Genomic DNA, 27,594 nt, shown 5'->3' with positions numbered 1-27,594 from the left:
ACAGAAGTGAATGAGTTCTTTATTTTGTAGCAAATAGTAATTTTAATTACATTAGCATGGTTTGCCATTACCTTCACCATAAATCGAGCATGTTTTTAGAAAATAATTTAACCCTTATTAGACTTTTTGTTGTTGTATCATATTACATAATTCTGTTAACCTCTGAACCTATAATATTTATATCCTCATGTCTGGAGTGACCTTTTTGTTTTTAACTTCCTGTAAGGAGGAAAACTGAAAAGGGCCTCCTACTTAGAGACACAGCGACATCTAGTGGATTTATTTTTAGCATAACAGACCTAAACCCAGTGGCTCAATCAGATTGATTTAAATTCAACACATTTTTCAGTAAGATAAAGACTCTTTGTAGAATCTTCTCTGGATTAGAAAGTGTGGAAGACCTGATTTTCAGCGAGTGCCCAGAGACTTGTGAGGAAAACACTTGTTTTCAGGTGTTCCGTCACATTTTTCCCTTCTTATGGTCAGGCAGTATGTGGGCAGGATGTGAGAGAAGAAGCAAGAAACTGGAGCATAGAAGCTTCAAAGGTAAAAGCAAATGTGCTGAATATCATTAAGTTCAAAAAGCACTCAGAGAATGAATGGCTTCAACAAGGCTACAGAATCCTGTAATTTCTTTATTTAAATCAAGAGAATGTATAAGATCTGTATCAAATGTACATAAAGATAGACAATATTTTTCTAAAATACCTTCATCCTGTATTTCTACGGGTATGAATAGTTTTAATTTTAGACTCATGACCACTGAGTTGCAGCCATTGAAGATCATATTAGTGAAGTGCCACCTTTTGTTTTAACATCAATACATTATAGTATCTTTGTAATTTGGTTACATTTGTACAATACATTTAGGAATTATGGCATTGCATGAATTTAGCAGTTATAGGAAAACAGTATGGGATCACCCACATATATTATGTATCAACTTAGGTGAAGTTTGGATGAAATTTGTGTGAAGAGTTTGCAAAATTGTATTGAATAATAGATGGAACATCTACATTAATTGAATGGTTATGAGCAAAAGTGTAAAGTGCTTTATAACTGGCCAGATGGTGGCGCTATCCACACCAAAAACAAACAAGTTCTATTTTGGCCCATGTCAGGAAATGTCATTGAAATCTGTTGAGTAGTTTCTGAGGCTGACACCTCTCCTGAACAGAGGTAATTAAGCTCTCATGTCTGACACGCATATTTGTGCTGTTGTGTCACACTTGCTGATTAATATGAGTGGCTTCCCCTGTGGAGACGTACATTAGAATTTGATGTTTTACATAACGAATTTCACTTTTGAATTGTTGTTTCTGAAACTTAAAGCAGCCTATTTTTCCATTTGTACATGATACAAAAAGCTGACAATAAATGGCTTCTTTAATACTCAATGATGTGAAGATATAGCAGTGAACAGCCTTGTTTGAGAAGAATATGATGGCCCGTGTTTGGATCTCTCTAGATTGGTTTCATAGGTGACTGAATTATTACATATAATTCATATATTTTATTAATAAGAACAGTATATCTCTTGTAACCTTCTGCATTTCGCAGCTTCTCGGTCAACTGTAATCTGATGGACGAGCAGTGAAAGACCAGTGACAAACAGGGCTGAAGTTGAAATAGTTCAGGTCCATTAATTCAAAACATTCAGCATCACTGCTGACTCCACAGAAAGACAGTGATTTAAGCTGACACAATGTGCCTCTGGCACTGATCATGTGTAGGCAGCCTAGGAAATCTTCAGTGACTCCACCTGAATATGAAGTGACTCCACATGGTGCTTTGCTCTTTTACATAAGCTTTTATGGGTGTAAAAAGTTAAATTAAATGCATTTGTATAAGGTTTGTTCCCTTTATTTAAGGTCCAGTGTGTAGGATTCAGAGGTATCTAGCAGTGTAGTTGCAGCTTGCAACTTCCTTGCTTCACCTTTCCCTTCCAAGTGTGAAGGAGATTGCCAGTATTCTAGGCTACTGTAGAAATATGGTGGTTCAACATGGTGGACTCCATGGAAGGCGTCCTGTGGTGTTGGTAGATAAATGTCTCATTCTAAGGTTACAAAAACAAAACAATTCCAATATTCAGGTGATTATACACTAATGAAAACATATCTATGAATATTAAAGTCCATATCTGCCAATTAAGCCTCCTTAATGTTACACACTGCACCTTTTAAGTCTGCCTTCTGTGCCTCCTCTGTCACAATGGTAGATAAATGAATGCTCTCTGCCTACAGGAAAACACCATCTGTGGTCTTTGTGGGCTGATGTAAACACTGCTGCTGTAATGGTAGGCAACATTTATATCATATATCTAACTACATCAGCTGTTCACAGGAGGGTTTAAGGCAGTGTGGTTCACTCCTACAGGATAACATTTCTCTGGTTTGTGGGGTAGATTGTGTGCAGATCTCCAGTGACTGGACGCTACAGACTGCAGGAGGATAGAAAAGGCAGATTGCTTGCACTTTGATCAGGACTGATTTTTTTTATGTCTGATGTTTCTCCTGAGTAATACATCAATTTAGTCATGACATTTGTGTGTAACAGTAGCACTTTGTTCAGCAAATTCACTTAAACCTGTCCTCTGTATGTTTGGGGCATTTTGATTGGATATTAGACAGACAGCCTATAAACCTCGGTGCTGTCTAATATCTCTCACTCACGGCGCAGGGGGATTGCAAGTGAAGGTGGAGACAGAGCAATTTGTGAAGAAAGACAGCCACTAAGCATTTGCAGAAATAGTGTGTCACTGTTAGAGAGGAGCCTGATGTCCCTTCCTGTGGCAGCACATCCAAACTCACAAAACAGGTTAGTTGATCAGATGGCTCGTGAACAGATAAAATGATAGGATTTATCAGTTTTTCCTCAAATTAAAATTTATTTTGGTCTAGTGAAATTTGTTTTTATACAACTGTTCACATCCATAGGCATCACATTTGCTAAATAAGATTCAAAGACTCTTCAGAGCCTTTGAGACCTTTGAAAATAGAGAGTATTTGTAACTTGTAATTTCAACAGCTTATTAGTTGAGATTCAACAACCATTTTCTCATCTGTGGTTAAGTTTTTGATTGGATTTAAGCATCTAGATTAGTGTATGTTCATAATTTAAATAATCTGTTAAAGTTCTACAGACAAAGCAAAACAAATACTCCAAATAAAGTGTTATCACAGAAAGCTGATTATGGAAGGATTTACTTTTACTGAAATTAAACTAGCTCATGCACAAAACTCATTTAACACTTGAACACTGATTGTGTTTCCAGTCTTTTACATATAAGCCTAATTTGTATGTGTTATATGTTTTACAACTCCTGGAGATATCCCCGCTGATTACTATCGATGCCCCGGGCTAGGACTTGTGGATGGAGATACAAACCTTCAAAACTGTGAAAAATCAGCTTGCCTGTGAGCTGGAAGATTATTATTATTATCTCAACAGAATATTCTGAAAATAGAAAAGGTCAAACTGATATTGTAATAGGACATGAAGACTGATTTAATACACATTTAAGCCAACATAAATCTTTGACACCAGAGACATAAAGTAATTTCACATCCATGGTCTGATGTTTGTGCCAGAATGTAGGGGATAAACACTCATCAATATTGCAATATGCTCTTTACTGATAAAATGTTTGCACACGTAGCTGAAAACCAACAATTATTCCTTGACTGGCTCTGGAATCACTACAGCTTGAGGGATCGTGGTTTTCTTCTTCACGCTATTCTAAGTGGCTGTTTTTGAAATTTTTTCTCCTTTAAAGACTCCCTGCGTTGGGACTCCCACATTCCAGCTCCTGAAAGATGCTGTATCAGTGAGAAGCATCCGCTCGCGCAGCTGGTTCCTTCATTTCAATTACAACACACATCTCGGAGCGGAGACCTACTGTATGTCTACAGGTCTCACTGTGTGTTAAGCATGCTGTGCTTGCTGTGTCACCTCATACTAAGAGACAAGTAACAAAAAACTGAACTCACAGTGGGTCGTGTGTTTGAAAAAGCAGGACTTAAGGATTGTTAGTATGTAAGATATTTTGTGTTGCGTTGCTCTCAGGTGTACAAGACTAAAAGCTGTGGAGCACATATTCCAAGGCTGCCAGTAAACACTGCAGGAACACAAAGCAGCCACAAGCCACTGTTAGTTATGTGATACATTATTGAATTCCACCTGATATGAAGTCGATGATGTGTGAAATGTCTGGATTCAGCAGCACATGTGTGAAAGGTAGCTGTGTGTCTCTGCGAATCATATATCTAACCAGAGTAGTTCATAGAGGAGAAAAGTTGAAAACATACCGTATGTGTCTGTCACATGCCCTAGAAATTCTATTTGGAACCATCTAAATATTGTCAATTTGGGTGATGATGTGCAGTAAAAGACTGCAGCCTCATAATGACCAAAGTAGCACCAATAAAAAGGTTTTATTTGTTAGTGGCAGACAGTCAATAAGGTCTAAGCTCAGTCCTCAGTTTTTAATGATTCAAAACGAGCTGTAAAGCAGCATTTAAGGCTGAGAGTCTCTCAACCGACTGAAAAACGACAAATATGGAGGTCGTGTCTATTTTTTGGTACTGTGAAATGAAAAATTAACCTTCCCCCCACATTACTTAATTCATAGAATAATTACGTGAAGTGGCTATGATTAATTTTTTAAAACTGTATCAAATGACAATGCTTGATGTGAGAGTTGCCGCTCGTAATGAATTTTCACCTGAATCAGCAGCTCCCCTCAACTGTTACGGAGCTTTATAGTGAGTTTCAGCTCATTGTTTCACTCTCCAGCCCACAACTTTAGTGTTCACTCTCACTGCTCTCATAGTGTCATTCAGCCGTAGCAGGCAGCTGTTTTAGTGACTATCTGGTGATGGTGGAGCATTTAGCAGCTAAAGAGACAGATATTTCCCTCAGGAGTTGGTAGAGGCTAAAAACAGTATTAAAAAATAATATTGGAATGACATTCAGATGACAAGAAAAACGCCTCCAAATGAATGATAAAGTTGCTCCATGAATGCAGGAGGTGTGAATAAGCAACTTGCTAGCAAGTTTGCTGATTTTCTTTTTGGCTACTTCGGGGCAGCGGAACCAAGCTGTAAACACAACACTGACATTTTAAGTTCATAAGGTGAACGTGTGAGCAAACAGTTGGCTATTGACACATTCAGCAGTTACGGAGCAACATTAGCATTTATCTAGAGTCGTGTTTGTGTCCACCTAAAGAATGTTAGTCTAATATTCACTCTCCTTTAAGCTCGGTCCTGGTCTCCACCAACTGCTTAAAGAGATATCTTGCTCTTTAGGTGCTTAATGCTCCACTGTCTTCATCAGTTAGTCACCAACTTTGTCTTTGTTTTGGTGCTGGGTAGACAACGCTGTGAGTAAAAGTGAACGAAAAGTTGTGTGTCTGAAAACGAGAACAATGAGTTGAAACATGCTGCAAAGCTCTCTGAAGTGAATGTTGGGTCATGATCCTCTGTGATAATAGTCACTTGATTGAACAAAAAAGCCCCACATTGTGCTTTTCATTGTCATTTGTGTATCTTTCTGTGTTTCTGAGTTTTTGCTGAACTAAATGATAATTATGAAAATGATGCCCTTTATTTTAATCTAATGGGTTGTACAACAAAAATACACCTTACTATGCAAATGTGTGTTTAGTGTTCAGATGAGTGTTAAATCTCAAAGCTGACAGTCAGAAGACTTCAGTGGTCCTGATGAGTGGGATCACGTTACGCTCCACAGTCAGAGCAGGTGACCTCTGCCTCGGTGTTCTCAGGACAGATGCCAAGCAGGGAGGAAATAGATGCGTCATCACTGTAAATGGCATCTGCGTATTCATGCAAGGCAAATTACTTTTCTGTATACTCATCTGGATGAGCTGTTTGTTTGTTTTCTTCTGGCTGCTCACCACTGTGGGCTGAATTAACATACAAAACAAGGTCAAAAGTAATCAGGCTACAAATGGAAAATGGGCTTGTGACAGCATGAGTGAGTGACAAGTGACAGGTGAGTGACACAATTGACGAGCTAATATAGGCCACACAGTTTCATTCCTGTACAACTGGCACAGGCAGTAAAAACAGGATTTTACTGGATCCAGTCAGTGGCATGTCAATTTTTTCATCATATTCTTATAATTTAATTATTTCCTTACATTTATGATTGATGATTTCAATCTCTTACCATTATTGTTTTAAAATAGATTATTTTGACTGAAATTAATCACACTCAATTTTTAGGAGCTAAAGCTGCAGCCAAGTTTGAATTGTTGCACAGGGTGTGCTGATCGTAGAACCAGCAGTACAAATGTTGCTTCTGATAAAAACTCACAACACACTCAACTCATTTATTATAACACCAATACAAAACACTGGCTGTTAAATGTATAATGCTTGTCAAAGCTTCAGGTTGAGTTTTACTTTTCAGGTGACATTTGACTTTAATTAGTCATGACTGTCATAATAATAATACAATTTATGTTGCAAATATTTACAGTCAAAATACAGAGTAGGAAAAGGTTAGCAGAAACAACATGATGGAAATGAACGCAAAATAATTAAATACATGAAAACTATAAACAGCCAAACAATGTAATATAAGAAAATCTCTTTAAATAAACTAAAAGAATCAATAATGCTCGTGATTACTTTAAATTAGTTTGTGTCTGTGTATTTGCAGAATCTACCCAGTGTAGGCAGATCAGCAGACATATAGCTCAGAGAGTAATCAAGAGGAACAGGATGTTGTCCGTCTATACACTCAATCTGTACTGTTAGACAAATAACAGGCTGTCATATAAAGATGTCAAACCTCTGTGGGTTTTTTTTTTTTGTTGTTGAATAAACACGACTTACAGCAAATCAATAGCACCGAAAAACACTGTGTACTTCAGATCTCCTCTCTACACTGTTATCTTTGGTCTTGAATGGGCAAACTGGAAGAAAATGCAATATTAATGCCACAGACATCAGCAGCAATATTACAGTGTCAGGCTTTGTTTGTCAAATCCACTGCTTAGCAACCTGATCATACTCATTATTTTATTATTCATGTATCTATGGCCCTGGACGGTTCAGTCTAAATTTGGGAATAGGATCTCTCTGGAATGGAGAACAGAGAGCATTAGGAGCATTACATTAGAGGATCGGCTTGCTTGAGCTCTCACATCAAAATTACCCATCGAACCTTATCCCTCGTAAATTGTCTCCTGACCGGAAAAAAAGACTTTGAATGAAGTGCAAAATCCCAGGTGTTGTAAACTCTGATGGAGATAACAGAGGTGGAAAAACTAATTTATTTGGGAACTAATAATGATACATGGAGATGATATTATATTGGTGAATTGGGGTACGGCTTAATAATGTGAAACTTAGTTGCTTTGTCCTTTAAAAAAACGGTGTAATAGGTGATGTTGTAGTTGAAGTAGTCAGAGAAAGAAACTCTGTTGTGTTTCTTGAGCAAGGTACTCCCCCACCAAACTGAATGAAACTGTGTAATTTGGCTGCTGTGAATATGACACAGAAAAATAAAAGAGTTTAAAAAAGCACTCCAGGTATTCGTGGTTATTACAGCTCTACCTTTAATTCCTTTGTGATACATAGTTCGGTGCCTCCCATCATCCTTCATTTGGAATAGTAGTTGGCATAAAAAACAAGCAACACCGATTCATTAAAGCGATTTTGTAGCGGGGACATCTAGTATTCCTCTCTCCTGTCTAAAGGTTGTACACTGAAAGCCTCAATGCAATAAGTATTAAAGCCAAAATAAGACTTTTCTACTGAGATGGACAGCTCTTTCTCCTGCTATAGACACAACTTCTCCAGTGCAACACATTTTATTCAATCACCAGGAAAGGTCATCTTATTGGAAATATTTAAGTGATATATAAGCAACAATCAATCATCATCAGCTGTCATAACTGAAGGTCAGAAAATGCCTATGCTCTGTCATACAGATACAGCAGCTCTTTATTTCTTTTTATTATTATTTTAGCCATGCTAGTAAGGCTACAACCAAGAACTATTTTCATTATTGAATAATCTGTTAATCATTTGCTTCATTGATTAGTTGTTTGGTCCAAAAAATTATGAAAAATGTTGATCACTGTTTCCCGAATTTGACGTCCTCAAATGTCTTGTTTTGTCCACAAGCCGAAGATATAAAATATTCACATTTGAGAAGCTAAAATCTGAAGAAAATTACAGTACTTTGACAATTAGTCTAATCTTTGACAACTAATCGAGTAATTAACTAATCGTTGCTCTGCAGACTAGCAGCCTGGCTCTAGGTTGGTTTACCACTTTGGTCGACCCTAAAAGACCCCAGCAACTACTTGATGGAGGGCTATAAAATGTTGTATTTGGACATTCATGGTGCCCAGAGGATGAATCCTACTGAATTTGGTAATCCCCTGGCTTTTCCTCTAGCGCCACCATGAGGCTCACATTTGTTGACACATTTGGTAAACGTGTCGATGTCCCCCTAAGTACAGCCTCACAGAACATGGCCGTTGACTGTTAATCTCGTTTTAAAATAATGAAAACAGGGAAAAAGTACATTAATCATTATTTGTTGTCAGTGGTCATAAAGAGACAACTGAGGTTCATGACTCATAACAAATAGTTCCAAGGAACTGCCCGGCAGTGACATAAAGGAAAGACAAGTGGGTTGTTTCCTGTTCGAGTATGTGTGAGATTTTACATTTTCACATGCCCTGATATACAATTTTACTTTAATAAGTTCAATGTGTTGTTAGCATCAATTAATAAGTTAAACAGAAACATACAATGCTGAAATGACTGAGGAAAAAGTCATGTTTGATTGAGTAGTTCTCTTTTTTTCTCGCAATTAGCATGTTCAGGGCAAGGGTGGTCATTAAGAAGTCTGGCAAAGCAATCTTGATGTTTTTTTACATTGACCTCAGTGAGCGTGAGCTACAGGATGCTGTTTCCTACAGTCAGTTCTCCTTTTAATGAAGTTTCTCAGGATGTAGAAACTACACCTACATAAAAAACATTTTTCCACGCTGTGTGAATCCTGCTAAAGGGTTGATAACAGCATCAGCGGTTGCCAGGAAGTGTCTTTTTTCATAACCCCCGCAGGCTCTGGTGTGGTAGTGTGTACAGTAGGAAATAAGTGTTAAATCAACTCTGCATCCTGACTGGAATGATTATTTGAAAAAACCTTTCATATTTCCTTAGTAATACACTTTCCAAAGCAGCTCGTTATTTTTTTACTGTGAATATTGTACCTGTGAAGTTTAGCCCCGAAATGAAGAAAGCAAGCAGTGGGACACGCTGCTTTCAAAAGCTTCCCTATTGAATTATTCTCAGGGACTGCATTTCTTTTGTTTTCTCCAGATGACTTGTGTCTGCACGTAGCTTATCATCTTCCAAACACATGCTGTCTTTTGCGGTGAGCAGCAGCTACATTTTGTGCTCCCTGTATGTGAATCTCTGTCAAACAATCATCTGCTCAAGAAAAAGCCAGAGGTCTATGTGTTCACTCTCCAGTCCTCAAGGATTTCATTTGGTTTTGTGTCCACCAGATATCTGGTTCAATAACAATTATATTACTGTCACCATATTTGTGTCCCAGAGCAATCCAAACCTGAACCAGAAGGATGTGAACCGCTTCCAATTTTCTTTTTGAAAGGCTGTGAATGCTGGTTCTTAGGTCTCCCACAGCGCTTGGAAACAATGCCAATACTCGCGCTGAGCAATTTGTTTTCTATTTGCAAGTCCACCTGCGTCTCTGCAGAGGTCACCTAAACCACAGTCTATTCATCTCATCCTCGGCTGACATTTTAAGAAATGCCTCCAAATTGACTTTGTCACCCGTTTTGGGAGGGAGAAAGGGGACAGCCACTTGTACTCCTCCACTCAGATGTCTATTTCCATTCTAACAGATGGATTTTGAGGAGCAAGTATGACAGTCGTGTCTCGCGTTTTTTGGATCTGTTTAGGGAAAGCACTTTCACTTTTCAGCTGCTTTTACGGGCACAAACTGTGTATCCTCACCTACAGCAACCGTTTAAACCACTATGATTAAATGGGGTCAGTGGGAGAATAACGCTACCGCATAGACTGAAACGCCTATTTATCCTCAAGAGATCTCGCCACCGCAGACAACAAAAACTATTTTTTTGGATGGTGTTTTAAGAGTAAAAACTTTCTTAAAACAAAAGCCACTTAATGTGGTGTGTTGTATTCACAGTCTGAAGTGGAGATGGAAAATGTGATGATGGGAGCTGCTCGAGTGTTTAACTGCTTCAAAAGATACTGACCTTCTGCATCTGTTTCTGTTAAAAATGGCACACTCCTGAACCTATGAACTTGCCATCTAAACAATTTACACACACTGCATGCTTTTTATTGCTGTTACTGTATGCAGATATATTATTGTACTCAACTTTCAAGACATAATGTTGAAGTATGTTGACGGGAAGAAGGCAAAATAACAGCTATTATCATCTAGTTGGTATGACTTTTCTCTAAACACCATGGGTTGGCTGCTACAGTGTGTCTCCCATAGTTCAACAGTCTCTTCAACGAGAGTCTGTTTTTTCTCTCAAGTACAACGTCCCACATAATTCCCACAGGGCAGAGCGATACTGTTGTTTCTTGGCGGTCTTAAATCCCTAAGGATGCTTTTCCGGACATATTTTGTTTCTGTTCATCTATGCAGGAAATATGTAGCAAAGGTCAATGCCCTGTAGTTCTGTCACGCCTTACACTTATCTTGTACTTGTTATCAGACAATAAAAGCTTGACAGCATTCTTCAAAATAACTCCTTATTTTCCTGCAGTGTAAAGTCTTTCGTAAACACCCCAGCCTTCTAGGAACTTTCTTTTAAAGCAGCATTTATATTCCTTTATATTTGATGTGATTTTAACAATAATTTGCCATCTGTGTATCATAAACATCCATTTACAACCATTCAAGCACAGCACGACAAGATTCCTATCCACCCACTCATGCCGGAACCAGCTCATCTCCGTCTTACTGTATCTTATCACAGGTACTAGAAAAAATGTCAAACAGTCGTTCAACATTTCAGGACTTGACCTCTGGAGTGGACAAACAGCCAGTGCAGACGTTAGCTTACAAAATAGCTGTGTGTGTGGGAATGTGCCTGTGTGTGGGAATGTGCCTGTGTGTTTATGTGCCTGACTGAACTCATCAGAAACATTCTGTTATTTCCCTCCAGTCTCTCTCCTTTTTCCTATGTTTATGGAATAGTTTTAAGTTTAAACATTTTCAACTCGTGCATTGCGTCTTTGCCTGTGTATTCTCCATTTAGACCACAACTTTAGATTGTGTTACCTTCAGACAAAATCAAGCTAGCCGTTGTCCCGTTCCCAGCCTTTATGCTAAGCTAAGCTAACCAGTTGCTGGCTGCAGTGTGTGGTATCAATCTCCTCATCTAACTCTCGGCAAGAAAGTGAATAGGTGGTACTTCCCAAAATGTCCTATACTATTCCTTCTACAACATGTACACTTACAAAGCCTGTAGGCAGTTTTCCTTTTATTCTTTCTTTGGCTACTGACACTGACACACACTCATAGCCAACATACAAAGTAGTCAAGTAGTTTGGGTCAAGTCAAGTCTTTAAATAAATACTGCACTTAAAGAACACAACCATCTAGCTTGGCATAGGTATTATTGTACAAAAGTTTTAATGCTGCTCTCATTTTATAGTGCTGTACATTTGTAACATCAACAAGAACACCTTTTTCAACTGAAGCGCAGATTCGGTGCTGATTCCCCCTGCCCATAGCCCACTTTTCAGATAAAATTAAATAAAAAATCACTGGGATAAAGGTTCACTCAGTAGTCCGTAAACAAATACAGGTCATTCTTCTTTGTTTTTCAGTTGATTTGAACTTTGAGGACTCCACATTTATCATCCTTTTACTGCACGATGAAAAGATTTGTAAAGTATCTTTCTGAAAAAAAATGGCCTTCTGTTTCAAATTAACAGCAGTGTGTTGAGAAAAGGTTTTGTGTGCAGAGAGATTATCAAACTTTATGAAACCATAAAAGACCATAAAATCTTTCCCTCACGTCAATTTGATCTAAATAGGAGTTGAAAGGTTTTCTTGTCACAGCAGCCCTGTGACAAAACTGTATGTTCGCTGAAGCTGTTTCCTCCATCCTCCGCACTTTCATCCAGACAGACCATAATTTAACAACGTGGAGTGCTGTAGTTCTCATATAATATCTTAGACTAAATTATGGTCATCAAATTCTATCTGGATGCATAAGTAATCATTTCACAGCCTTCAGCACATAAAGAACTGAGTAGCGAGAAAGCCTCAACCACGTCACTCCTTCCTGTCCTACTTACCGAGATTGTCTATGAAGGTTAGCATACATTCTGAAATGAAGACGTACACCATTTGAAAAATCTGACATCGGCTCTTTGGAGCGCTTTAATCAAAGGCAATTATGTCTTTCAAAGGTGCCATACAAGTCCCCATGCTTCACCCTGTCATTAAAGATATTATAACTGCAAGTTTTCACAATCACTGTATGGTGAATTGTTGTATTGCTGTCAGATATGCTGTGACAATCCTCGTGCAACTCACTTTACTGCTTATTTTTGAGAACTGAATTTTTGTGATGGAAGAACAATATATGGATTTTAGTTTTTTACAGTGTTTGACCAACAATAGTTACTGCATTCATAAAGCATGAAAGTGCAATTGAGTTCATCTAACAAGACTGAGCCTCAATCTGAGGCTGGACTGAATGTCTTTTGGGACACAGTATCTTTGAGAAAGCCCTTCGAAAGCTGCTGTGGCACAGAGGGTACAAGAACGGGTTGATGGCAGAGTTCAGCCACAGAAGCCAGAATGTAATCTCGTACCAGTAGTCCGCCACACATGCACCACTACAGGCGGCACGAATAATCATAAGTAGAGTGTAAGGAGCCCAGCAAATCCCAAAAATGCACACAATAATGGCCAAAGATTTTGCTATCTTTTTGTCTCGTGAAAGACGCGATCCCTGTGTTCTGCGGCCAGGCGCCATGCAGGAGGCTGTATGCTGAAACAGCCTGGAGTTTTTTCTATTAGGAGAGAACTTCTCCCTCTGCATGAATATCTGACTGGTATTAGGTTCCCCGCTGGAGGAAGGGGACAGGACATCGTCGTCCTCGATAACTGCAGAGATAGCGGTAGGCTCACTGGACGACACCTTCCGAGTCTTCACAAAAAACACAGACCAGCCTCCTCCGTCTCTGTGCTTCTTACTGATCCTCTGCGTCTTGGCGTCATCCTCGGCACAGGCGCCTCCGCTCTTGTTCCTGCGATGGATGTTCAGGTAAATGCTGAGGTTGAAGAAAGCCACAGACACAAACGGGGTGAAGAACTCAAAGGTAGAAGCGCTGAGCAGGAAGTACCAGGTGAAATAAAACTCGGCATAGCACTCATGAGCCGGGACGACACTCTGGCCGACGACTGTCTCCCAGAAGATAATAGCGGGGCCGTAGAGGAGGAAGGCCAGCACCCACACCGCCACCATCTTGAACACAGCCTGGCGGGTCATGTTTCTCTGTGCTCTGTATTTAACCTGCGTCAAAAGAGAGGCACAAGTGTGACTGACAGTGACGAACAAAAACACTTTGTTGGTTACATTTCAAACTTCCACAGCTGCTCACATACAAACAGGCAGACAAACGCTCTTGCTTCTGCTCTCAGTGTCTTGTTCAAATGAAGCCCTGTTTGTATTGTGCTGCCTCAGAGCAGCAGAGAGATGCTGTAAATAAAACCTAGTCATGAGGCCCTTATTCCTCGGTGTGTCACTGAAGCCAAAGAGAGAAGGGGAATGTCGAGCTGAGAGCCACATTCAGTGATGCAACATAAGAGCGTGAAAGAGACATCTGGTTTCTCCCGATCCACTCTTTCCCTCGTCGTCGCCCATTCTCTTCGCACTCGCTCCATTTTCACTTCACCTCCTCCTCGCTAAACGTCTGAACTCTATAACTGAGCAAGGCTCCACTATGTAACGTTCTCTCTTTTATTATTGGTGTTGTTTTTTATCTTTTCTTTGCCTTAAACCGTCAAATGTCTCTCTGCGGCTGCAACAGCTGGGTATGTCACTGTGACACAATGATGTTGCTAATGTGACCTTGGTTAAATAGCAACTTAAATAAATCCACTTCTCTGAGTCGATAAATAATGAAATAGAGCCACTTCATGATGCTAATAAGTGGCTCTGGCCCCAGTCTTGAGTGGTCATTACAAAAGCAAAATACTCCCCATTTCCATTGTAAATGAGAGAAATCCTCCTCTCTACGGATTGAAAATGAATGAATAAATAAATAAGACTTCATACTAGGCTACTGATATGAAAACAATAAACCACAAGCAAAGAGATTTTTCTTAAAATATGGCATCAAACACATTTAATTATCAACTAATTATATCAGCGTCCTTTAAAAGGCACACTCCACCTACTCACTATATCACCTCTGTGTATTTGGGGGACTCTCAAGAGACAGATCAAATAGGGTTAGGGTTCACAAAAGTGAATTAGCATTGAGTGAGATATGATAAATTTTAGTTGAGTCAAGCTCCAAAAATCCTGGATCCTACATTTTCTATAATGCAACTCTAAGGCATGTTTCATTAGACCTGCTACTTCCTGCCTCCTACATAGGGCTGCATGATATGGTAAAAAAAAATCATATTGCTGCATATTGATTAGTGGGATTAATCATTTTTGCATCACACTTCATATTTTCATTGAAAAAACGATTACAATCTAATCTAAATCAACTAAAATCATGATGATGTGACATTTGTTGGGGTCTGGAGGTGGAGAACATTTTACCTTTATCAAAAAAGTGCAGCTTCTGCAATTTATATGTTGCACTAATTGGCCATATTGTGTTTTGGATGATAGTTCGATGAATTGTGCAGCCTTACTCCTAAATTCCCATTCTTCCAAACCCCACACCACTTAAAAGTAAGTAAATCCCAAAATGAGATTAGCCTGGTGATATCATTAGGGTTATTTTTCAAACTCAGAAAGCTCCTCCAGAGCAAAAAGATATATACTTTATAGAAGGGGTAGTACTCCTTGTGATGTGTGTAAAGTCGGTGAAGTGCCCCTTCATCTAAATTATACCCATCCCTACAGACTGCTGACTTGACTGCTAATGTTTGCGTTTAAAATATTTACCGATCAAATTAACCAGACAGTCCACGCTCTGTGTTCAGATTGACTAGACAAAATTATAGATTAAAGCCAGACACCCTTTTAAAGGAATAAAGATGTGAATGTCAATGACTTCTCACTGCAGAGCGAACTGCCCCGGAGAGTGACACATTGTAGAATTGCCTGTGGTAGTATGTCAGTTACGTGTGTAGGTGTGTGTGTGTGTGTGTGTGTGTGGTAATGAGCACCTGCGCAGCCTGTACTTACTGCTCTTGTGACTGACAGGAAGCGGTCATAACTAATGAGGACAATGTTGAAGACTGAGGCGGTGCAGAGCAGGTAGTCCATGACCAGCCACACCTTGCAGAGACCCTTACCCAGCATCCACCGGCCTGTCAGGTTGTACGGGATGTACACCGGGATGCAGAAGGCACCTGGAAGAGGAACACACACACACACACACACACACACACACACTGCATGATGATTCAACCAATACTTAACATTCACACCTCTCGAGACCTCCTGACGGTCTGCATGTGAGACCCATTACATTGTGAGAAATAAATGACTGGTTGCTGCTGGTCACAAACACAGACCCCTGCAGAGATTAAGTGATTTTAGGGACAAGAGCAGCCTGCACTGTTGTTCCATTAAAGAGAGGCGTGTAATGTATCTATTGCTGCAGATAAGGTGAGCACAATGAGGTGGGTGTGAATGACTTACACACATAAAATGGAGGGATGCTACAAATATACAAAATCCTCCATGGTAATGTGATGGATGAATGAAGCAGAAAGGACGGTAAGGTCACCATTAACTCGCCAATGAACAGTAGTGACTCGCTGTAATTATATTGTAGGGAAATTACAATGTGTTTGGGGCGTGAGCAGATAGCCTTTTAGTGGGGTTTCATTCATAGGGAGGAACAAAAGACTTGAAAGAGACACATTTGAGCGAACTGAGAGAGGTGATGATGAAGAAGAAGAAGAAGAAGAAGAAGAGGCACCAACTCACCCACAAGAAAATCAGATATAGCAAGGTTCAGGAAGAAGTAGTTGCTTTGATTTCTCAGGGTTTTATCCACAATAAAAGCCATGATGACCAGCGCGTTTCCAGCCACCACAACGACAACCAGAGTCACCATGAGGACCGATAAGATCACCGCCAGGTAGCCGGGGAGGACGGTCCCAGCCTCGGACACCGCGGGAGTCAAGTTGCCGCTGGAGTTGGACTCCAGGATGTGCGCGCCCATAGTTAATTCAAAGCCAAAATCATTGCAGACCTTTTTCATTTCACTCACAGGAACAACGAACAAGTCCAATTACGCGCCCAAACGTTCCGCTCCACTTTACCAAGGAGTCAAACATGAATGAAGACCTGACATTAAATGGAAATACTTTCCCCAAATCTTCCATTTTCCCCAGAGGAGTTCTGTGAGTGGGAGAGACACAAGTTTAAATGAAAGCTTAATTTTTTAATAGCAGAATAACAATAATAATAATAATAATAATAATAATAATAATAATAGTAGGAGTAGTAATACTAATTGTAGATCCTGTGGGTGCTCTCTCCTCTCTCTACTCAGTTGCTTTATTAACAGTGAGGGATCATGTGCCGGAGCCTCGGAGCGCAGTTGCTTTTGTTACCGACGTCAAGACTGCCAGAGTAGAAAATAACTACTATATCCGGTAATATTTTCAAAATAAACGCAGTTCTGCAACGTTTTTTTAGAACAAAGAAGTCTGTCAGCATTTCATAATGTCCATTTTTGAATGTGTTCGATCACACGGACTGTTTTCTCAACATATGCCCTCAGAGAACATGGTATTCAAAGCCAACATGTAGCCTAAAGGGCAGCCAAATTTCACTGACAGTTGAAATGTCTGCAAGCCTGTGTAAATACATCTTAGACTATAACAATATCCCAGTTTTTCACCAGATCAAAACCAATGCAAAATACAGTAAAGATTCCCCGCATGTGAGTGTTGTGTGAGAAACAAAGAGGCGTCAAATGCTTACGCTTTTATTTTGGAGGCAAGACAAATTCCGGTCTAACTCGGGTGATTTCTGTGGACTTGACGTTTTGCTTCTTTGTACGCCCAGCAACTGATCAAAGGCTGAGGTCTGCAATCAAAAGGTGAAGTGGTCCAGACGCATGAAGCAGACCGACATGAAATGATCTGAGCTGCAGCCAGCAGGATGTCTGCAAGCGAGGAGCCAGTCATCATCTGCAGATACATATTTATACCAAGCATCAAGTGATTCAGAGGTCATTGTTCCCAGAAGTTCACTTGACAAAGCTCATAGCTCAACATAAACAATCAACACATACTCGAAATTTCTGGAAATATAAATATTAAATAAATACAATAATAATAATAATAAACAATAAATAAGACATGAAATAAATAGGCAAATGTGAATAATTAAGTTTTAAACAAGTTTCAATTATTTAAGAGATAATTAAAACTAAACTTATAATCATTACATTTTATTTCATCACTTATTTTCTTCTTTTTCTTTTTCTATTTTTCTACAAAACTATGTTTAATTTCATAATTGCCTTTTCCGCAGTAACATGTTTTATTTCATAAACAACAGTGGAGATGTTATAAATCTGTCACATGCTAACTGCTAACGCCGGGGTGGGGGGGCCATGGCACACCCTGACAAAATCACTGGCCCCCCCAGTGCCCCCACCCCCCGGCGAGTGGCAAATAACAAGCGCAGCCAGCCAGCCGCCTTCACTGTCACACGCAGACCCCCTCCGCTGTGTTAACCTTTCCTGTTCTGTTTTGACCAAAGGGGAGACTGAATGTTATATTTCTCCAGGGCTGAAACCGTCTGCAGCTTCGGGGTTAACTCCCTTTCCTTCTGTCTGCAGGTGAATGGCAAATAAACGGGGATTTGACTTTAGTCCGAGGATTTATTTACTGACACAAAGACTGTGCATACGATATAAATCGGTAACTGCTACACGTCTTCTGTCTTCCATACACATCTCAGTTGTAGCACACACAGGCGCCGTCAAGTGGTTTTGGTGTGCCACCCCAGGATTTCCAGAGGCCCCATCTGGCCACCCCTATGAAAATTTCTGGGGCCCCCCTGGAAGTAACTCTGAATTACCCAGTTAGCTGTTGCCGTTAACTTGCGATAGGCAGCATGTGCAGCCCTTTTTAATTCTACACACTAAAGTGCAGCCTTGTTAGGCTAAATAAAAGAGATATTAGAGTACTGAGTTCATTCACAGAAGCAGCTAGTTGGTTGGCCAGAATTACTTCGACATTATTGTTACTTGAGCTAATTGGTGCTAGCTGACTAAATCTGGTAGCCGTTGTTGAGCTTGCTAGCTTTAAAGAGACTGAGGCAACATGATTGGCTGAGAGCTGAGAGAGCGATAACAACACAACTGTCATGAAAAGTGATATTATGAGACATTGTAAAAATTACATTTAAAATAATTTCTGTAATGAATTTACTGTTTTTACCTGAACTTTCCTTTTACATTAGAATGTAAAAATGATGAATAACATTTTATGAATAACAAATAATATTTTATGAGTTGAGTTTTAACAATTCCCAGATTATTTCGCATATATTTTACACTTGATGTGAGTTTTTAACACTTTGGGGATCTGTACTTGCATGCTTTGAAAAAATACAGTATTTACATTGTAGGAATTTGCTGTAACAATGAAAGTCTTAAACCAGCCTCCACCAAAGTTCTTCCAGGGCATGTTGTAACAATCAACAGCAGGAAAAACTGTATATGGATCAAATTTGAAATCTCCTAAGTGGGATCATTACTATCTTGAACATCGAGTATGAAATTAGCTCCATGAGTTCTTTGCAAGCCTCTAAAAAAAAACATGATTAAGGGCTGAGATGATGAGTTCAGTGTTATGATAGCTTGTCCGGGAGAAACAACTCTCTAAGTGAATTAGCTGTAATTATTCTCAATGGATGAAATTAACAGACAGCTTTGTACACAGACATGGAACACATCTCAGCCTATTGTGTGTCATTTGTGTTCACATTTAAAAGAAATGCCCTAATTGGATCAAACGATCAGTTTTATTCCCTAACGATACTGAACACAGATAAAAGTCAACTTTCTTACATCGCATAGTCGGGTTGTGGCAGTGAAAACGAAACTGCACTGTGCACAGATGAGCCCCAGGTATTTTTAGAAAGCCGTCCTCTGCTGCCTCAAGCCACTCTGGAGTGGTTAATATGCAGACCGTGTCTTTCCAGGGATCGAGTGACACTAAAATGGAGAGGTGAGGCAAAATCCCACAGGAGCCGCTGTGAAGTAAATGCTCTGATAGGACACACAACTGTGAAAAGTTGAATATTTAGAAGGCTTCAAGTGGATGTCAAACGCATTGAACAGACATGTGAATTATGTGAGTGAGTGTGAGAGTGTGTTGGTGAACCTCATCTTGGTGAGCAGTGATGTCTGATCATATTTTTTGGAAACGCTGAATGAATTGTGTATGAATTTCATTCACACATAGAATTGGCTGCAAGCTGAATTAACTCTTATGGGGACAAGAATTCGAGCATCAACATCAAGACAGATTTTAAAATGAATGGTGAAAGAAACGCGTAATTTTTCTTCTCCTGAACAAAATCATTGATTCAAGTTGTGTAATGATTATGTTGCTTTCTAATAAAGAGGATCAATAACCCTTGTGTAGGATGGATATAATTATACAAGTACAAAACATCACATTCTGCTGATGATAAAGTCGTATGTTCTGTACAAAGCTTATGGTTTGATTGTTTTAATGAAAACATGTTGTACTGTAAACATTTAATTTCAAGGCTTCTCAGAGTTAAAGCGATCAGCTGAAATAACAATTTCACAGCAAAGACCTTTAAATACTGTAATTATGTTGAATAAATTATTTGTTTATTGCAAGAAATCCCTGTTTGTCTCCATTAAGACACATCTGAATCGGCTAAGAACAACCTTTTCACAATACTGTGAAAATGAGTTTTAATAAAAGTCTTTTTCCCCCCTCTTTTTGAATTTATTTACTCTTCTTGCTTTTTGGCCTTTTGGTCTTCGCTCCTGATTTGGTGGCTTCATCCTGTGAAACAAGAGGAATGGATTAGAAAACGAACACACTAATGATTATCTTACATTAGCACTCCACTTAAACGATGCTAAAGCTTTTTCCACGTTTAATATTTGAGTGCCGTTTTAAAGCACATGACTCAATATTTGACAGACATTTTTGCCTGAACTCCTGCTGCGTTTCCCTGCCTTACTGAAATGTGCAAATTACAATGTACTGATTGGCACGCAGCATACTGTTTTAATGTATTCCAATAATTGCATCAAACTAAACATTGCATTCTTAAGTACTCTTATAAAACATCCTCCACTAATTATTGCTCTGACAATCCAGGCTGCCAACTTGTAGATCCCCCAACACTAACAGCTTGGACAAAAAGCAAGAATAAATTATTCTGAATGTATGATTCTGCTCCATACAGCAGAGCAAAAATGCATGCATATTTCATTTGGTGTTTGCAGTAGGGCTGTAAAACAGTCACTCTCCAACACTGTTTTTGTTTGTACCCCCAATTACCATTAAAAAAAGGTTCTCCCTAAATAAATGTTAAATGTTCCTGCAGTTTTAGCCGACAGGAAGTAGCCTTACCGTTTTTAACCAATACATTTGAGGAACTGACCTGAAATGTTTTGTTTCTTTCTTAGACAATAGTAAGTTCAATTCAATTCAATCTTATTTGTATAGCGCCAATTCATAACAGAAGTTATCTCAGGACACTTGAGTCTCTGGTTTGTGTCTGTTTTATATGTCACTTCCCCTCTCTCTCCTGTTATTGTCTGTCATCTCTCTGCTGTCAGCTGTCCAATTAAAGCATAGAAAATGTCCCTGCCCTAAAAAAAAAATCTTATGTCTAGCATATTAATGGCACAGAAAATATTTCTTGCTTCAAATGGACTAAACAGGCTTTATGGAAAGAAAGAGATACAACTCGTGAGGGTGCATGTTTTCTCTACATCCCAAGCGCATTTGCGAAATTTAATTTACACTGCTTTTTCTCTGCCTTGCAACTTTGATCCTGTAAATCTAGTGTTTTCTCATTTTGTTAAAACAGAATTTCGGTGTCCTTTTGTGTGCACTAACCCACTATGGACTTTTGGAAATAAGGAGATACAAAACAAGCGCTCTGTGCAGACAAAGTATTGATAGCTGTTGATTCTGAGGACAGTTGTGATGGACATCTACACAATCTAATACATAATCCATCATTATTGTTAAATTAAACACCACAAAGTTAGATTCAAACGGCATTATTATTTTTTTTTGCTTTTGTTTTGCAGTTTTGACTGAGAATATCCTTGCTCACATGGCTCATATTGTTTATCCTGCTGTAATATTATTATTATCACACAAGTTTAAGATTTAACTTCCGTAAACCACATGAACTAGAAACAAGCCATTCTACAGTGGTTTTAAATCCTTCCATCAAACTGAGCCTTTGCTGTCAGGATGGGAATGTAATCAAGTACTAATTTGAGCGAGTTGATGGGGTTTTGAAGTAGGCTACTTTTAAGAGTAGGTTTGCTGTACCTTTAATCTATGTGTGGCAGCAGCTCAAAGGTCAATCGTGTTATCAATGGAGTAACTTCGCAGAAGACGAGTTCAAAGCATACTGGACCTAACTTCAGGCTGCTGAAAGCGAGGAGAGAGTGTTTGATCTCCAGAAAACGTGGCAACCAGACTCTTCAAATGTACCAATATCCCTAATGTGACAGCTACTGAAGTGTTACTGTGGAAACACAAAGCAAGCCGAAGAGACATTTATAATGAATCTATGTCTAACTATCACCTGTAACTATACACTGACTGTGTAGTCTGCTCTCCTGACTTTTGGACTCAAAATATCGTTCAAAATATTTAACAGTCAATTAAACTACAAGACATCAGGTGTTTCCCAGCATCAGAAAACTGACAGCAAAGTCAAATTTGACTGATGATGTGTCAGTGGAAGACAACAGAGTGATTTGTAAGAGGCCCAGAGAGTGTCTTACCGTGGAGACAGTGTATCCTTCCTCTACCAGGATGTTTCTAGCACAGTTGTTGATGTGTTTGAAGCGGTCAGGACCCAACAAAATACCTCCATACCATCGGGACACGACCACCATGACATTACGCACATCCAGAATCTGTGGTGAGTGACAAACACATGGTGTGATGTGAAATGAGTGTGAATTTGAGAGGGCTGAGCAAGAGACAAATACAATACTGGTAGCCATTTTCAAGCAGCTAGATATTTCACACCAGATGCCATACGGAGGATGAATCTTCATTAAGTGCATCTGGGCCAGGCCATCAGCTGTCAGTCTACAGCTGATGCCCAGACACTCCAAAATGTGGGGATATTTCCTTATTTTGCTGTCTTCCACAGAGTTAGATGAGAAAATTACTTTCACTTTCATCTTTGTGTCAATATCTAGCTCCAGTACATGTTTAGCTAAGGTAAGCACAAAGACTGGAAGGTACAAGGTTCAATTTATTCATTCATAAAATGAGGGAGATTCCCAACCTTATCAACCAACGCTGTTTACGAAAGATATGCCCAGAAAATAACAAAATAAAACCATAAATATCAACTCAAACAATATTAAAAAAAGACCATAAAAGGGGCCATAAAACGTTATTAAAACAATAGCATAAGAACTACAATTAAAGCCGCTCTAGTCAATATTTTTATATTAAGAATAAATCAAATAACATTATGTATGAGAAAGAGGTCACTCCTAGTGAAATCCCCACTCTGTAGTTTCTCTCAGTTCTACGGAGCGTTTCAGCGTCTTTCAGCTCATTGTTTTTTGTTTTTGTCAACCTGCAATATGACTTTGTTCATTTAGTCTCAAGCGCTGTCATCAGCACGGTTTCCTGATGCAGTAGGCAGTTGTTTCAAGCTCAAACCACTGTACGGAGACCTCCCAGGCACCAAACAGCAGACAAACAAAATTAGCGACAAACTAAGTGAGATTTAAGCTAGGTAGAGATCAAAAACTAGGATTTTTTTTCTGTCTTTTAATGGAGCTAGCTGTTTTCTCTGGCTTGCTTGGGCTAAGCTTACAACATGTCCTCTATCTCTCTACTCAACATGCAGCGATTAAATTGACATTAATCTTCTCATCAAACTCCTAAACAAATTCCCCAAAATGCCAAACTATTCCTTTAACTTAAAGGAAGATTTGGCTTCGAACCAGCAAGAACACACAAAATGTGCAATCTGTCATTTGAAGGGACTCATCCACATCTGGCTGCCGATGCTATTAATCCTTTTTTTTTTTTTTTTTTATTCATCACCTCCACACTTCCACATTCACTGGCAGAAAGCACAAATCTAAATGAGGAAAACGGGAAGAAGGCTTGTGGAGAGGAATGAAATTAGAGAAGAATAGATTAAGGAGAAAGCTCTTCATGTAAATTGCTCATAACGCTGAGTGTGACAAGTAGCAAGATTAATCAGTGTGTTGCCAGAAGGATGAGCAGGAGGACAGTGTACTGATGCTATCACTCCAGTTACAGTAAGTCAGTCAGCTGCAGGAAGTGACCTCACTGTACGTCTTTTAATCTGCTCTTATGTCCACATGGGTTAAGTAAAGCAAATATGAAAGGAACTTTTTTTCTGCTTTAACAAACATATTGAGTGGGTTTACTCGTTATGCCTCAACAAAACTATAGTACATAATGACAAATAGTCAGAAATTGATAGTAATGTGGTAACGTGTAATTATGGATAATGGACCCTGACAAATGTAAGTCCAAATTCATTTCTTATAGCTCTAATTAGGTCTCCCCAAGTCCTGAGGGAAATATCTGACTTTTTAGCTCCTAAATGCTCCACTATGCTCACCAGCTAGTCGCTAACTGGCAGGAAGCTGAAACTGTCGAAAGTGTGAAATGTACCTTTAAAATAAAGATTTAAAATAAATTTAGACACAACTGTAACGTTGTGTCTAAATGTTAACGTTTCCTGTGGCTCTTCATGTAAGATAAAACAGCAGCCGTAAAACCGGGCTTGGAGGGTTGATGTTCAAATCCCAGTACCAGTAAAGTTTTTGACTAACTGACACACTTAAAACAACACTTTATGTAATAACACCACATTATGTAATGGGTCGACAAAATGTAATACATTCTCACTTCATTATTTAATAACACGCACATTTTGTAATACTTTCTGCCGGATTTTGTAATAACCAGCATGAAAGCAATATGTAATACATTATTAAATTTAATTTCATGTTTTGTAATCATTTATCACATATGGTGGTTATTAAACAATGTTACATAATAATATGATTCATTACGTAAAAATAAATAAAAATGTATGACTTTACCTGTACATGTTATATTTTTAACAATTAACCTAAATTAAACTTCCCAAATATTAAAGGAGACTCCTATGACCTGACTGTTGGTTTTATAGTTGACCCTAATCTTAGTCTAAATAGTTACATGAAAGCAGTAAGTATTCACAATGTTTCAGCAAACGTTTGTAGCCTTTTTTTCCCCATTTACTCAAAAGGTAGTTGTTAAAATTAGAGCCAGGACTGTGTGTGCAGAGAGATGAGCTCTGTAAGTGACTGTTTTCAAAGGCAACACTGTATTAGTAAGACAGCTTGATTCATCTGAATTCTGTGCAGCACATCACAGTTTCTGACATACACACCAAGAATCCAATGCACTATTTCACACTGATTTATCTCTCTAACAGGGTCACACTGGCATAGATGACTGCCGTCATCTCATGAATGAGTATGAACTTTGACATGAGTCATGGATCTCATCAGGAAAAGCTCTAACACGACTTGGCACCTGCTGGTAATGAATATGACAGAACTACTACAAGTCACCGCTGAGCTCTGATTACGGCAAACTTTTTCTTTTGTCACAAACCTTTCACTGGCCTTCATTCAATATTACGGGGAAACAAAAAGTGTGTGGACAATTGCACATTTCAGTGTGATGTGGGTGTGTGTGTGTGAATCATAGTGCCATCTGACAGCACAGGCCGGTGACAAGTGCCTCTTTGATATGTGAAATGAAAAGATTTTGTGAAATTACTATCGTGAACTATGAGTGAAAATCTACACATTATGTAAATACTAGTGGTGTGGGTTACACTAGTGAGGTCATTGCCTCATCTAAAACCATCAAGACTCAATCTCAAGGCTCTGTGTAGATATAGATATAGATGTACATTTACCTCAGTTAATGTTTGGCTTTGACTTTGGAATGAGCAATTCCGAGAATAAGCTCCAAACAGGCTGGATCCTATAATTCAACCCTGCTTGGAAAAACGTAAAGCTGCCCTGATGAGTTTCTTGTAAACAAATGAGCTAGAAAATGCAGTATGTGTATCCCTCAGGCCTAACACTGAATGCATTAGCTACCAACTGTGCAAATACCATGAAACTGCAAACAGAAATGTGTAACTCATAAAAACTTTGCTCATCTGCACTCCTAGTGGCCAAAAACTCTGCAGGGTACCTTTAATGGCACTGTTTTGATGCAGGCTTTGTTATAAATCTGTAGGCTCCCACCAGTTTTACTTTAAAGTGGCTATAATTGATAGATTTTTATATAAACAATGTATCAGTGTGACAATGTCAGAGGTGTTGCTTGTACTACAGATAATTATCACCTCAATCTGCAGCTCTCCTAGGCTTTATAGAGCTTTAGCTCATTGTTAAGCTGGTTCACTGTCAGTGCTGTCATAGTGCAATTTTTTGGTCACAGCAGGCAGCTGTTTTCAGTGACAAAGCTTTAAAAACCCACTTAGTGATAATGTATAACCCTTACGTTAGCTGCTGAACATAATGGAGCATTTAGAGAGGGAATATTGGACATTCCTCAGGTGGCAAGGTGTTAATAACCAATCCCAACTGGGAGACAGGGTACACCCAGGAAAGGTCCACCATCAGACACAATTAATACAATTAGTACAATTAAAACTGGACATAGTCTCCATGACGTCACACATAGGTTTCTGGAGCGCTGTTGTGAAGCTTAGTGTGGTTGGCTCCATCAGTCGCCATTTTTGCAGTCCTGACTTTGTCAGCTCTGTCGGCTCCCAGCTAATCCAAAAATGGGCAAAGAGGTGGACCGTGGGTGGAGCTGAGGCGGGATGAATAAAGCCTGTGACAGAACCCACCTGTTACTCAAAGCGGCCATGCCCTTAATTATACATAACTTTAAGCCTTGAAATAATTTAAACAGGTGCATTATATAAAAATTAATATATGAATTTGGGGCCACATAGTGAGATTTACTCACTTCTGTCGCCAGCCTCAAGTGGCCCTTTAAGGAACTGCAGTTTTTGTTTTTTACGTGTTGGCTTTATTTGCCAATGAACTAAAAGGTTAGTTCAGCCCATTATTTATTTATTAGTTTGCTGACATGAGAAAGCGATAGCTGTTTTTACACATACTTTCTGCGTGTGATACAACAAAAAGTAAATCAATAAAATAAAATGAAGTAGCATTATAATACTGGACCAATCAAAAATGTTCAGCCCTGAAAGCCAAAGTTCCTGCACTTTTGGAAAGTGCTATCCCCTGAGCAGGGACTTTTTTGGGGGTAAAATGATTCATTTAGACCCTGGTCCCTGCAGTGGGTTGAGTTAGATAGAAGACTATCCTCTGCAAGTTTCTGCTGTGGAAACACGTCTATAGCGTGCTCACATTCATTCACACCAGTTAAGAGTCTGCTGACAATGACAGGCACAAACGCCACACAGATTCAAACCTACAATCTTCTTGCTGTGAGGTGACAACATTAACCACTGCACTACCATGCCAACACATTTATCATTAAGACTTTATAGGGTTAATATTTCAGTCATAGCTTGTTTTGCTGCCCCCAAGTGGCCAAAAACCTCAGTTATTTTAAAGGTAAAGGCTGTTGTGTGAAGTGTGTATGCACATAATGCCACAAAGCGGCTAATGCTATGAAATACATCAGAATGTAAACAATCATAGTGTTCATTTTCTAAACAAATAGCCCCTGTCCTGCCTGATCACTTCTTCCATGCTTTTACTCAAGTTGGAGTTACATAATTTTGGCTTGTACAAAATCAGCTATTCTGTCATTCTCCTCTACAGTAAGATTGTTGCAGTCCTTACTTTAGCCTTCTGTCAATGCCAAAATGCCAGATGTGCACTCCAGAGGTCAACATACATATTCTGGATCAAAGTTAAATTTAGTAGAACTTTTGCTGCAAAATCAGGCGGAAATATCATTAAAGCGTGTGCTGCTCTGGTTCACTCTCCATTGAAAGTAATGCTCTTGCTCTACGAAATTTCACATTTGTCAAAGCCCTCTCAAGCCCCAATGACATCATCAGGGTTATTT

The 27,594-nt window shown here is 39.1% G+C and overlaps 2 protein-coding genes across 2 annotated transcripts in view; both read right to left on the bottom strand.

Moving 5' to 3' along the window:
• Window positions 1-11,316: 11,316 nt before the first annotated feature.
• On the bottom strand, window positions 11,317-16,770 carry LOC118322282 (histamine H3 receptor). The gene is made up of 3 exons (XM_035653928.1): window positions 16,193-16,770; window positions 15,443-15,609; window positions 11,317-13,585 (listed from the first exon to the last, which is right to left on the bottom strand). The coding sequence occupies exons 1-3, from the start codon at window positions 16,467-16,469 to the stop codon at window positions 12,728-12,730; spliced, it is 1,302 nt and encodes a 433-aa protein (XP_035509821.1). The 5' UTR covers window positions 16,470-16,770; the 3' UTR covers window positions 11,317-12,727.
• Window positions 16,771-20,071: 3,301 nt separating this feature from the next.
• impact (impact RWD domain protein) overlaps window positions 20,072-27,594 on the bottom strand; it is a gene marked incomplete in the record, with an annotated part of 19,292 nt that continues 11,769 nt past the window's right edge. The window contains 2 exon segments of the mRNA XM_035653929.1: window positions 20,072-20,274; window positions 22,251-22,385. Of these exon segments, the coding sequence (XP_035509822.1) occupies window positions 20,215-20,274; window positions 22,251-22,385 (195 nt within the window).

Source organism: Morone saxatilis, unplaced genomic scaffold (genome assembly GCF_004916995.1).
Source record: "Morone saxatilis isolate NCDOM2014 unplaced genomic scaffold, NCSU_SB_2.0 Contig12, whole genome shotgun sequence".
NCBI lineage: Eukaryota > Metazoa > Chordata > Actinopteri > Moronidae > Morone > Morone saxatilis.
Note: the sequence above shows the minus strand (reverse complement) of the source record. Positions and strands in the feature narration are given on the sequence as shown.

Excerpts from the sequence above, each read along its gene's own strand:
- LOC118322282 (XM_035653928.1), bottom strand. The coding sequence starts at position 16,469 with ATGAAAAAGGTCTGCAATGATTTTGGCTTTGAATTAACTATGGGCGCG. Across the intron at positions 15,610-16,192 it reads TATATCTGATTTTCTTGTGG|GTGCCTTCTGCATCCCGGTG; the intron begins GTGAGTTGGTGC and ends TTCCTCTTCCAG. Across the intron at positions 13,586-15,442 it reads TCCTGTCAGTCACAAGAGCA|GTTAAATACAGAGCACAGAG; the intron begins GTAAGTACAGGC and ends CTTTTGACGCAG.